Raw genomic sequence first — 12,877 nt, 5'->3', positions numbered from 1 at the left:
CCCATGGCTGCAGCCATATTGGACTGTAGTTCTTCATAGTTAGCTAACTGGTCTGAATCAGCTCTGCTTTGCTTGTAAATGCTGAAGCCTGCTGGAGTGATTTCCAGTTGTCAGAAAAAATGAAAATTCAATCGTCTCACTGTAAAAAGCAAACGTACTAAATTGAAAACAAGTTAAAGCAATGTCTGCTTTAATGTCATGACCACTGAACAGGATGATGAAGTCTTTATTTAGATGTGGGTCGATAACAAAGCCACAGTGACCCTGAATCAGCTTCACTTCCTAACAGGGTTTTACAAACTGTATCACTCTGACCCGAGCAGAAACAGTTTGTAAAAGTAATTTGAATTGATTAAAGTCACGTGTAGAAACGTTGAAGGTGCTGATCTAACACGCATCTGTGTAGTATTTAATGCACAGTAGGAGTCCAGGAGTCTGCATTTAAGCCCTCAGGTGTCTGTCGTCTGTGGCCACAGGAGGGCAAATTGAATGTGATCTTAATCTGCTGAAGGGGCGAACTGGACAGCTTGTTAGTGTGCAATTGGGACATCTTAGCCACCCAGCAGGGAAAGTTTAGATTTGAAAATTGAAGAAAATGACAAACTGCCAAATATTTAACATGCAGTGTTTGTAGCTGCCAATGAAAGAGACAGAAATGGGATGAGAAGCGGAAGAGAAGAAAGAATAAAATGAAAGAGAAGGGACAGAGTGGTGCCAGGCTTCAAGTGTCACCAGAAATGGGCTAAATGAGCCCTGGGAAACAGGCCGGCTGCAAGAAAAATGGAAAACGAAAGAGAAAGTGAAAGAAGTGACAGACAACCAGGCAGGCTAGAAGAGGAAAAGCAGGACACTTGGAAGCATCCTTCACTTCCACATTTAATTTAAATTGAATCAGAGGAGGAGAACGCCAGACCACCGGAAGACCGGGCAGAAGAGAGAGTGTGTTAGAGATTAGTGGCGATAACGGCAGAGAAGGAGGGAGCGAGGGATAAGCATGCTGCGTGGTATTAGAGGCGTAAGCTCCGTCTGGTATTTTTAGTGTGGATGGTCCCTTAGTGACAGAAAGAGAGAACCACTGTGAAGACTGAGGAGGAGAAGAATACCAGAGAGGAAGAGAACACGACATGAGGAGGGATGGAGCTGAAGGAATAAGGCTGCTGTTGGAGGGAAAGGGGGGGAAAGGGGAGGAGCTTGTGTGGCTCTGTCTGAGCTTGTTGTGACTATAAGAGTGTTTGTGAGTCACTGCCTCGCCTGGATAAGTGTGTGTACCTGTACTGTACAACACTGTCCACAGTACACATCCTGCAAGCATCAGGAGCTCGCTTTAACGTCCGCCCTTCCTCACCGCCTGGGTCCAGGTCACATGACCTGTCGGTGGATATTGTTTGACTCAGAGCTTTTAGCCAGAGCGGTGCAGACTCATTGCTTCCACACAGCTGAGATTATTCAAACCTGCGTTGGCGCTGTCTGGCACAGCTGAGCTATTTTAAGAGACGGCAAAGAACAAGCGAAGAGGCTTCATAAAAATGTGCGTTTAGTCTGTCAGCTGTGAGGACGCAAGCAGGACACTCTTATTTTTTTTGTATTTGTTGGTTTTTTATTGCCGGGATGTGTAATCTTATGTCACATGTCGAATACCAGCCAGTTGAGAGCTAAAGAGCAGCTAGTGGGCTCTTATTAAGCACTCACCTGGATCTGAGCTTCAGCTGTGATCCAGGCCTGGCTCAGTTGGGCTCGTCATCTCATGGCTGTTACACGAACAGACTCGTGCACTAATGAGATGACTGATTCCACTCAAGCTGGTTTTCCTGTCAGTATTTAATTAAAGTCCACCTCAGCTCAAGTCCTGGCCTTCTCCTCAGTTTTCTTCTAGCTAGCAGGATTGTTTTTACAAAAGCCAGCTGTGAAGTTTGTGTGTGCATCTTTGGGGAAGGAAACCTGTGATATCAGTAAGCTGGTGGCACTGCTGGAAAGCAAAAGAATGCATGGGTGTTTGCAAAGCGTGGAAGAACAAGCCTTGATTGTATGAGTGCTTTTGTTTTCGAAACATTCAGGGAGTGGATTACATCATCCTAAATGGACGTGGCTGGAGCGAAAAAAGACATTTTTATTCTAAGAAATGACATCACTGTGGGACACGTGCATATACTTCCCTTCTAAAAATTTCCTTTAAAGGAGTCAGCTTTACGAGAAACACAATTTGTCCCTCCAGGATTTTCCTTGAGAGGTTCCTGCGTACGCATTGAAGAGGAAAGGCAGAAATAAAAGAGAGAAAACAGAGGAGATGAACACGACAGCACCCCTGCAGCTCTGCAGAGCCACAGTCAGCTGCAGTCGGAGAACACACCGTCTGTTGTGGCCTGCAAACAGAGGGCGAGTGAGCTACAGAATAAGTGACACAGAGAGAGAGAGTCGTAGCTTAGTGAGGAAGTGAGATTAGGGAGTGAAGGAGGCTGTCCTTTTCATACTCAGGGGAGGAGCTGCCAGCTGACTTTGACACACACGTGTGTGAGAGCAACTGCGCTTGGGAAAGAGTGACTGTAGGCCGGAGACATGGCAGCGACGGCAGGGATCAAGGGAAGAGGGAACGGGTGAACCATAGAGAGGGGGAGAGAGCGGCGCTGAGACTGAAACTGGTGGTACCGTCCGGTGCGCTCCTGTCGGCCACGGCTTTCAGTTTCGGATACATGGGGACAGCTTGTTACCAAAAAGACGTCTCACTGCTATCATTATCTGACTTCTGTCTCGGATTATGCGTCACTGACATCAATTCAAGGTCTGAGTAGAGGCGGAGGAGTGAAACAGTAGAACATGTGGCCCGACTACAGGAATGAGTGTAACCTCAACGCTCACCTGTACTCGCTCATGTGCTGTGCAGGTCAGTGTGAGCCCCTACCTGTGTGTGTGTGTGTGTGTGTGTGTGTGTGTGTGTGTGTGTGTGTGTACAGTTCATGTCAACAGGGAAGCTGTAGAGTGTGTGCAGTGCATGTTTACATGTTGCAGAGAGTCTCCTGTGAGCACGTGTTTATGTGTGTGTTTGAACAGTTCCCATTTGTGCACATGCCGGTGACAGCAGTTATGCTAAAGGTTGTCTCTATTAATCATTGTTCGTCTGAACGCAAAGGGTGAAGTGTGTGCACGTCCTGTGTTTAGAGAGCCTGGAAGGGGGTGTGTACGGCTTAACAATGCACTCTGCTGTGCATGTGTGTTTGCCTTTCTGTGGCTGCCACTCACACATCTCCACATGTCTCTGGTTTTTAAATCCTATAACCCGCATATCTGGGATTACTAACCCCAGCTGCCACGCCTGGATGAACCTGATGAATCATTACACGATCATTAAGGACTTTAGGTTTGTAACCTAAGTTTTTCCTCTGGGTTAACAAGCCGGACTACCCGGGCAGGTTTGGGAATCAAGGCGTGTGGCAGTGGTGAAACTATTTTGCAAGAGATGTTGAAATTTGCGCTCTTTGCTGAGAGGCTCTTCCGTCTATGTAAACTCCTTAGAGGGGTCACTCTGTGCGAGTCTGGGTGGGTGTGTCGGAGCTGTTTGACAGCATTGTGGAGGTCTGAGAGGGTGTGTGTGTCACTGAGTGTGTGTTTGCATAGGTGTGGGTGTCAGACAGAGAGATAACAAGATGCTTAAGAAGGAAGTGATACTCTTTCCCCATGGTCGCGCTCTCACATGGTGGAAGCACGTAAACAGCAGATGAAGAAGTGAGGTACCTGGAGCAACCTTTTTTCTGATTGGCTGATGCAAATTCATTCAATATAGTAGAGGGAAAAAAACTCTTCAGCTCTAATTTGTTCTCATATGATAAAGTATAATATATAAAATTAATGTAAGCATATTTTTATCTCTTTATATGGGAATTGTTTCTACTTAATTACTTTATTTCATTCCCTAATTTCTTGGTAGATTAGCTTCATCCATCTGGTCTCGTTGTTGTTTTCGGAATAAGGCGGACGTAATCAACCAGTAGTTACCGAGCAGAAACTTATAAAATGTTTTGTTTGTTTTTTTAAAATGAGAAGAGTGGGATGCAAGAAAGATGCTAAAATGTATTAATAAATAAAAAGGAAAGAAAGAAAAAGATTAACACAGAAATATCAGTTCATCGGTGATTCCCATTTTTAATATTTTAAAACTTGAAACTACTTTCTACTTTTAACTTTGACCAGAATTATAATGGATTTTTAAATTCTACATTCACATGTATCCAAATCCATGTGAACTGAAAGGATGTGGTGCTGTTTTTCCATCAGGAAGTCAGATATTTAACTGAAAGGCGGGAAGGGTCTGTGTTTCCTCCCAGACAGGCTGATATGAACAGAGGAAAGCTGAAGAGGCTCCGCGAGTCCGTATAAAAACCAGGAAGCTGTGGTTGCGGTGAGGAGATAATGAGTTGTGGGTCAGCATCAGGCTCTATTCCTGGTCTGGCTGCCTCACTCCTCTGGCCTGGGGAGGCCTGGAGCTGTGCCTGGCTGCAGGTCACACAGAAAGAGACTGAATCAGAGAGGCGGAAAAACCTCTGCAGAAATGTAACGAAGAGAGAAGGAAGCATAAAGTTTGCACTCAAAAATAACAAGTGGGGCAGAAAAGTGAAATGTTTTTTGAGCATCAGGAAAACATCTTATTTTATTAAGGGTGATGTCATCCAGATAAAATATGCAGTAAAGATGTTGCAATCATGTTCGTGGACGTTTAACGAGGCTCTTATCAACAGGACCTCCAGCTGTTCTCCATGAACTTGAAGACTGAGTCCTTTTGTTCGGTTCCATGTGCAGCTTTATAAAATGAGTAATGCACTAAATAATCGCAGTGGCTGCAGCATCTTTGCAAGATTTGGATTATGTAATTTACCTCTCTCTCTTTCTCTCCTTTTATTTCTCTTTGTGCAGATGAGCGGGACAGGGTGCAGAAGAAAACCTTCACAAAATGGGTCAACAAACATCTCATCAAGGTATGTATCACTAACTTTTACTGCTGGGATTGCTCAGCTGGGATTTCCAGGTTATTTTTGAATGAATGGTAATAGTTCTGAGAAAAGATCTTCAATAGAAATCACACTATAAATTGTAACAACTTACATCAATCACGTTTCAATGGTTGTTTGTGTACTGTGTATGAAATCAGTGCTCCGCACTCTGACCTCGTGTACCATCCCAGACAACATTTATTTGATAATCAATGAAGTGAGCAGTCTCGGGTCATAAAGCAGCTGGACTGTACATCTTCAGTCCAGCGGGAGCAGAGTAATAGCTTCAGAAAAAGCTCCTCTAGATGTTCCGCCTGATTTACTCCTTCTGAAATTGTCCTGCAGCTCTTCATCTCGTTCTCACGTTTCCTGTCTTCTGGCATAAAACTAACAATATATATTTTTTCCACTAAGACTTCCTGCTGGTCCCATTCTTCTCCATCCTTTTATCTGAGCTGTCAGTGCTGTTGCATCAGGCTGGTGTGTAATGATCAGCGTTAATGTGACTGTGTGCGAGCGGCACTGCTCCATCGATGGATGAGCATCTGTCTGCATCATTTAGCCCCTGTTTTATCACCGTTAGCGGCTCTGAAACTACAGCTTGTTAAATGCCTTCCCTCCCTAATGTTTAACAGAGAAAACACAGTTGAGAATGAACTGAACAAGAGTCCTAAATGAATATTTGAATGCGGTTGTGTATTTACAAATGCTTAGAGGAAGGCAGATATTTAATTATTTATGGCTAAGTTTTTGAATATGTTTGTTGATTTTTAGGGCATTAGAAAAGAAACATCCCATTTTAATAAATCTGAATGAGCAGCTGTGAGAGCCAACATTCATGTAAATGATATTCACTGTTCTTCTTTCACAATGCACAAACCAAGGTGCCATAACACCCTGGAGACTAAATCCTCCATGACTGGATGCCTGGAGACTTTCAGTCATGCTCAAATATGAAATTAAGCTGAACGTAAAACATTTGTCGCTTAAATATATATATATATATAAAATTTATATTTAGTGTGTATATATATGTCTTTCTATAGGCCACAAACAGCTGCCCGTTCTGTCTGCATAGCATCACATCAGCGTTCATTCACACGGTTTCTGTCACATCCATAAAGTACAGTGTGTACGCCATGTGTCACACAGGCCGTAAGGAGAATGCAGAGCATTTCTGTCACATGACCCGGGCAGGGAAACGTCTGTCTGACCCCATAACTCTGGAGCAACTGTCGTCAGAGCTGCCCAGCCTGAAAATGTAACTCTGTATCAGCTGGCGCTGCCAGGCCAACGCCGACTGTGAATGTAGGTCAGAGATGAAGAGACAGAGCGGCCGCGAGAGATGTTAATGATTTTTTTTTTTTCTTCTCTTTTTGAGAGCTCGAAATTCAGCTTATATTTTCTAATGGGAGGTCACGTCATCTGTGCAGTCATACAAGTTTAAAGTGTTGTTCAAATGTTGAATTAATCAGTTATTAACGTCACAGAGTATTAAACTGCCAATGTGAATGAGCCGGTTTTAGTTGAGCGATGATCCGGTCTGTCACATTTTCTTGAATCTTATCGGTTCATTTTAATCAGTGATGGTGTCTGCACAACAGTTTTGGTTTCAAAATAAGCTGAAACTCTATGTCGGGCCTTTAGGCAGAATTGATAATGAGTTGCAGCATCTCTGTTCTCTGTGACAGGAAAAATTACATTTATTTAGGCTGTTTGTTGTTTTGTTATTATCTGTTTTCTAATTCAGCGGTCCCCAACCTTTTTTGCGCCACGGACCGGTTTGTGCCCGACAATATTTTCACGGACCGGCCTTTAAGGTGTCGCGGATAAATACAACAAAATAAAACTAGTACCGGTACCGAAAAAAAGAAGATTTACTCATAACACACGTGAAAAGACCCAGGAAAATAGAGTTAACGAAAAAAAACCGATAACAAAATAACGCTAAAAACCCTTAAAACCATACATTTCACACGCGAGTCTCACCCTCGCGGCCCGGTACCAAATGAGTCACGTACTGGTCCGTGGCCCGGGGGTTGGGGACCACTGTTCTAATTGATCAAAGCACATAATGACCGATTAATCAGTTGAAATGTGTATTTTTGTATGCTTGCACAGTGCGAGCCATTACATTGGACAGTTTATTTTGAGTTGTATTAGTAAAGTGAGTTCTGACTTATTGTTTTGGTGAATTTTGTTCAATCAAAACTTACCCATAAGGACGTAAGACCTAAGAAAATGTATTGGAAACAATGCTGTGCGCTTGAATAGACAGAAGTGTGAAATAGTTGCGTGCTTTGCGTCATATATCGACTCTCAGCCAGCACTGTTAAACCTACAAACCTCCGCCCTGTCAGCTGGGAGAAATGCAGAGAAAACAAGGCTGAGCGAGACAAAAGATGAAGAACGGAAGGCAGAATCAAAACTAAACTCTGGAGATAAAAACAAAGAGCCTGTTAAAGAAAAGATAAAGGGACGTTAGGTAGCATAATGGCTCTTCACTTCCTGTTTGTTGTTGATGTCTGTGTATGTGCGCCAAGTCTGGTTTATTTCTGGCTGCTGAGGTGTGCTCAGGTATTCTGGTGTATACAGTGCACACAGGGGCCAATGTAAACACTGTCCTCCAGGCTACCTGCTGGCATGCAGTGACACACTTTGACCCAGCAGTTTGTTGACACAGTGAAGACAAATACGGCAGCTATGGATTAAGAAGTCATGCAGTCTGTCTCCTGTCCATGTTAAGGGAAACTTAAGTTTTAACATCAGAAAAAACTACCCAAGAAGCTGCTGTCGGAGGAAGTCTCATTTCATACTTCCAAAGATATAAAGAGGTTGGCTGAAACTGGTAATTGACTGGCACTTGGTGCTTTTCTATTCTTAATGTGCACTCAGAGTGGAAAAAAAGAGCTTTATTTTACAACTTTTAATTTACCAATCGTACACGTGTGTTTAGTTTCTTGCAGAAAAAACACTTAAGCATGCTGATTGGAGGAGCAGGGGTCAAACTACCAACCCTCTAACTCCTGAACTAGAGTACAAATTCTAGACACATGTTTTAGAAGAATGGATTAAAAAAACTGTTTATCTGTTACTAGGGTTGAAAGGTTGAGAAGAGGACTTGTGTAGTTTACTTAAAACGTAAAATATGAGGTCCTGAGGCGACAGATGTTGTGTTTCATGGACTCAAACATAGCAGCAAGCTTGTTTATGCTTCTCTCAAAAAAACTTTGGGCTCATCACTCATCGATTAGTGCAGTGTGTCGTCACCCACTCAAATCTCTGTCTGAGCTTGAAGAAAACACTGAAATGATCACGGACTGCGCCCAAGGCAAAGACTGAACTGCCACCTTATAGCACAGGTTATCCATTTCTGTGACCCTTGTGTGGCAACACACGGATTTTGTTTGTTTTGGCTGATCATGCAAGTCCTATCACATTAAACGGCATGTCAGTCCACGAAACACGTTTATAACTGGCATCAAATAATTTCCATCATCTATTCTGTTGTCTTACTATAGCTTTCAATCCAAATGTATCCAAATGTGACAAAATGCTGTTTGAACTGATAGGTCTTGTATTTTTGTCCAAAATCAGCGTGACCTACATTTGTGTTCACTGTGCCGGAAGCTCCAGGTGCTGTCAGGCAGCCTGGGGTATTTTAACATTGGCTCTGTATGACAGTATGCTTTAGTGCCAGAAGCATCTGCTGTCACTGCACATCAGGCACAGCTGGCTTAGGGAGCGGCGTCCCTTAAAACAGCTGATCAAAAGATCAATTTGGGTTTAAATTGCAGTTTTAAATTCAGTGACAGTGGCACAGCGCTGAGCTCTGTTGCATCTTATAGCAGCTAATTTCATTTTCAATGAGAAGTAATTCCAACAATGTGAATAGTTTTACATTTTAGCCCAAAAAGTCAGGCTGAATGTTCATTTTTTTATCCACTAATTGCTGAGACTTTGTTTTAAAATATTTTCTGAGCTCATACGGTCAACAGCACCTTCAATGACTCTGTGGAGCTGAACTCAAATAATGTCTTTGTTTCCCCTGACAAACAGAAGAACGAGGAACCGAATTTAAACTTTGTTAGCCAAGATTTGGTTCATGCACTGCTGTATTATAATATACAAAAGGCGGTTAAACTCAGTGTTAAGCTCAAAATAACAGTCCTTTCTGAGCAGAAGTCAATTTCAGATACAGATTTGTTGTAGTTATTTATGGTCTAAAAAGCTGCTGAAGAAGGTGAAGTTGTTGCAGTGTTGCTGCAGCAGCTAGCATGTCCATCTGAATTACTGAAAGTGACTGAAGGTATTAGGATGATGGTTTATTGGCAGTGACATGCAGAGCTTACAGTAAACTGAGGATGAGGGCTATGAACTGTGTGCCATGTTGAGCCTGTGACACACTCGGGCACTATTAGACAATAAACTGCACCTCATTTCCAGGCACTGGTGGATACACCATGTCTTCCTGTCATCTAATTAACACTCGTTACATCAGCGTGCCTCCGAAGCAGCTCGTGTCACCCTTCCACAGAGACGCGGAGGCAGCGAGAGGAGGGTGAGGAAGTGACACAGATGAGCAAGGGAGAGAAAAATAGACAGTGAAATGAGGTTTAGGAGAAGAGGTTATTGAGGACAAAGGGTGGAGTGCTGCTACTTCTGTGACTGCTGATTAAAACTGAAGCCCTCGGGGTATCTTATCTTTAACAAGAATGGGTGATAAGTTATGTAATGATACTCTGCATTAACTTAAAGGTGATGTTATTTATTTTAGATTATATCTTTATCATTTGTACCTGATTCGGTGAGTCTGCAGTCATGTTCCGGCAGCCTACTCTTGTGCCTGTCTTGCCCTCTTCTGGAAACACATGGCAGTGCATTTTCCAGGAATGCAGCAAACCCGAGTTCCTGCTGGTGCTGCGCGAAGCAGTAAAAATCCCTCTAATGCAGGTGGACGTTTGTCCTTGCTTACATAAGTGGGTCTGCATTTTTGAAGCACTTCGGTCGGCCTTTGCCGCCTGCCAGTTTTTCTCACTTTCCTCGCTCTTTCTGATGAAGAACGCTCGCACTGAAATGTTTTATTTACAAAAGAAAACCTTTTGTTCTTGTTTGGCTGTGCCTTTTAAGAGTCTGTCTAGTGCCTGTATTTCAAACTGGAGATTTAGAAAGGAGGTCTATGCTGGGGAAACAACCTAGTTTTAGACATGGTTAGTTCATGTCAGGTTCACGTCTGCTCGCTAAATTCTAATGTGCAGGGCAGGATGCCGTAATTAATATTTCACAGGTGAGAGACAAAGTTGCCACTTGTCTGTCTTTTAGAAACAGAAGCATCAAAGCAAAAATATGTAGATTTCATTCCATGTTGACAGTAATTACACTGTAAATTGTTACATCATTACAAAGTTTATCAGTGGCAGATGGGACTGTAAGTAAAACACTTTTAACCAATTTAAGAGCTAATAAACTGTATATGAAAGATGGATGCCTCATGACATCACCTGTTAGTTGATGGGATCCGCATTTAAAGCTTCAGCATTAGCATATTAGCAATCACAATGTTTTTTAATGCTGCTTTTTAATGCCGTTCAGCTGGGCACTTTAACGTGGGTATCTGTGGGGATTTGAGGCTCTAGAGGAACTGGACACCTGTTTTTGTTTCCTGCATTGAATTTTTTTTCTGCCTCGGAGGTTTCAGCATGGTGCAGCTGTCGTATTAGTCTCTTTTTTCCTCTTTCCCGTAAAGCTTTGCTCACTCTTCGCTGCTTGATCCAGTTTTCCCTCTCTGCTGAGCCTCAAACAGTCTCCGTTTGTCTGTCCGTCCATCCGTCCCACTGAGTGTCCCACTTTCACACAAAACCGCCACTGATGCTGATCGCTCTGCTCGGCCCGCTCGCTGAGTCACTGTGTCAGTGACCGCCAGCAGTGACGACCCGCTGCCACCCTGGTTTATTTCAAGGCAACATCATGGCAACGGAGACAAGAGGGCACAGCTGGTGCTTCATCTCTGTTGGCCAGGCAACCGCTGTCACCAGGCCTGTCAGCTGTGGGGCAATCGGCCTGACAGATGTCAACAGAGGGATGACTGCAGTGTAAAATTAACTTTTTTTTTTCTTTCTCCCTTTTCTTCCTCCTCCCTGTTCATTTCCTGTCTGTCCCTGCTCCCTCTCTCCTTCCTTTACATCCCTGCCTCTCTCTTAGGTGAGGAAGCACATCACAGACCTGTATGAGGACCTGAGAGATGGACACAACCTGATTTCCTTGCTGGAAGTCCTCTCTGGAGTCACCCTGGTAAGGGATTTTTATCTCTGACACACACATTCATCTCGTATCTCACTGCGATATTTTCCATCACGCACACGCTGTTGTTCCAATTCCAAGCATACAAATCCAGTGACTGTTATGTAAGCCGGTTTCACACATGACTTCTTGGGCAATTTTGGGACAATGATGTCGGGACATCGTCCTCAGTTTCCCTCCTGTTTTTGATGATGATGTAAGAATCTACGAGTCAGTCTCTGAATGGTCTAGTTGCAGACAGGTAGATTAATGTAAAGGGACTGCTGACTCAGGTCTGCAGGAGCACACGCACACAGGGGACAGTGTCACCTGACGACGTCACCTTCAGGACATCAGATCGGATTGAGGGAGACTGACAGCGCAACAGTCAGACATAATAAGTGTTTCATAGAGAAGAGGACAAACTGTGATGAGGCCATCACCATTTCCTCACTGTTGTAGAGTCTCACTGATTAGGGCTTTACCCACTGCCCTTTTTTTGAGCCTCAGAGCTGCTGTGGGGGCATTAAGTTGTATAATTTCCTAACTGCAACAAAATTAGCTTCAGCATAACTTTGGCATTTACCTGTAAAATTATTTCTTATAGAGAAAATTGGAAGCAGACGCAGGTCTTACTTTTCCCCCCTCACACTTTCCAAGGCCTCGCCCAATAAACACAACAGCAAGAGAGAGCTGTTCCTGTACCTGTAGAGCAAGATGTAACACAGAAGGAGGATACTGTCCATAGCTTCTTTGCTAGCCCTAATTTAATAATAAAAATCTGTTAGAGGTGTAAAAAGAGGCTAAAGTTAGCAGCGATGAGGTGAACTGAAGCATAATAATCACTTCTGTGATAGAGAGGGATGTTCAACAAGTAGGCTATCCAAATCAACTACATATGAAACAAATATTCAATACTAGACTATTTGTATGCAGGCTTAGCTGTGATGGAATTAGATATTAAAATTCCTGTTTTTCCATATCCAGACATTTCTGCCCGTGTGCATTTACAGGTGAACTTTCCAGGATGAAGTGCACTGCTTTTTTGCTTGTTTCATCTCTTAACCTTTGGTGTAGAGAGAGCTTAGTTGTTGCATCACACCAAACCACAGCTGTCACTGTGTCCTGGCGTCCGTGTCAAACCACCAGAGGTTAACACGACGGTTTCACGTGGTGTGCTGCAACTATTTGAGGTTCATGCATGAATGTGTAAAGAGTCATTGACTAAACAGTCCTACCACAGAGTTTGTTTTGTAGGCTTCAGTAGATGGACGTGGGCCTGTCAGCAGACGGATGTGCCCAGCTGATTTGAATTGTCTGTTTATGCTGAGTGATCCTTTTGAGCCATTTATATTCTTTCCTTAATTTACAGCTACTGAGCTTTTATGTTTCATCCTCATTCTGTTCTGTTATTCAGCCGTTCTCATCCTGCATCTCTTCTTCCTCTGTTTTTTTTTTTTTTTCCCCTTTCCTCTTCTTGTGCATTTCCACCCTTCTGTTACCATAGCAACAGAAGAGCGGCCCTCCATTGAAAAGGGCATACGCCTCGCGGGCCCCCCCTCTCATCTCGCTCGGAGGGGAGGATGAGGAGGAGGAAGGAGCTCAGGGAGTATGTTCGA

At 43.4% G+C, this 12,877-nt stretch overlaps 1 protein-coding gene across 7 annotated transcripts in view; it reads left to right on the top strand.

The window, feature by feature from the left end:
• Nucleotides 1-12,877, top strand: part of macf1a (microtubule actin crosslinking factor 1a) — a 228,834-nt gene that overhangs the window by 91,329 nt on the left and 124,628 nt on the right. For 3 of the 7 annotated variants that reach the window (XM_086281216.1, XM_086281219.1, XM_086281217.1), the window contains 3 exons: nucleotides 4,903-4,964; nucleotides 11,181-11,270; nucleotides 12,766-12,867. In XM_086281216.1, coding sequence (XP_086137342.1) covers nucleotides 4,903-4,964; nucleotides 11,181-11,270; nucleotides 12,766-12,867 — 254 coding nt within the window. Of the gene's footprint in view, nucleotides 1-1,217; nucleotides 2,879-4,902; nucleotides 4,965-11,180; nucleotides 11,271-12,765; nucleotides 12,868-12,877 lie in introns of those variants that run through there. The other 4 variants (XM_086281224.1, XM_086281220.1, XM_086281218.1 and 1 more) reach the window with 2 other exon arrangements.

Source organism: Aulonocara sp. 'chitande type north' Nkhata Bay, linkage group LG22, assembly GCF_057382095.1.
Source record: "Aulonocara sp. 'chitande type north' Nkhata Bay isolate Kocher_YH1m ecotype deep benthic linkage group LG22, A_spYH_male_GT1.1, whole genome shotgun sequence".
In the NCBI taxonomy this organism is placed as follows: domain Eukaryota; kingdom Metazoa; phylum Chordata; class Actinopteri; order Cichliformes; family Cichlidae; genus Aulonocara; species Aulonocara sp. 'chitande type north' Nkhata Bay.
This window is presented reverse-complemented; position numbering and strand designations above follow the sequence as displayed.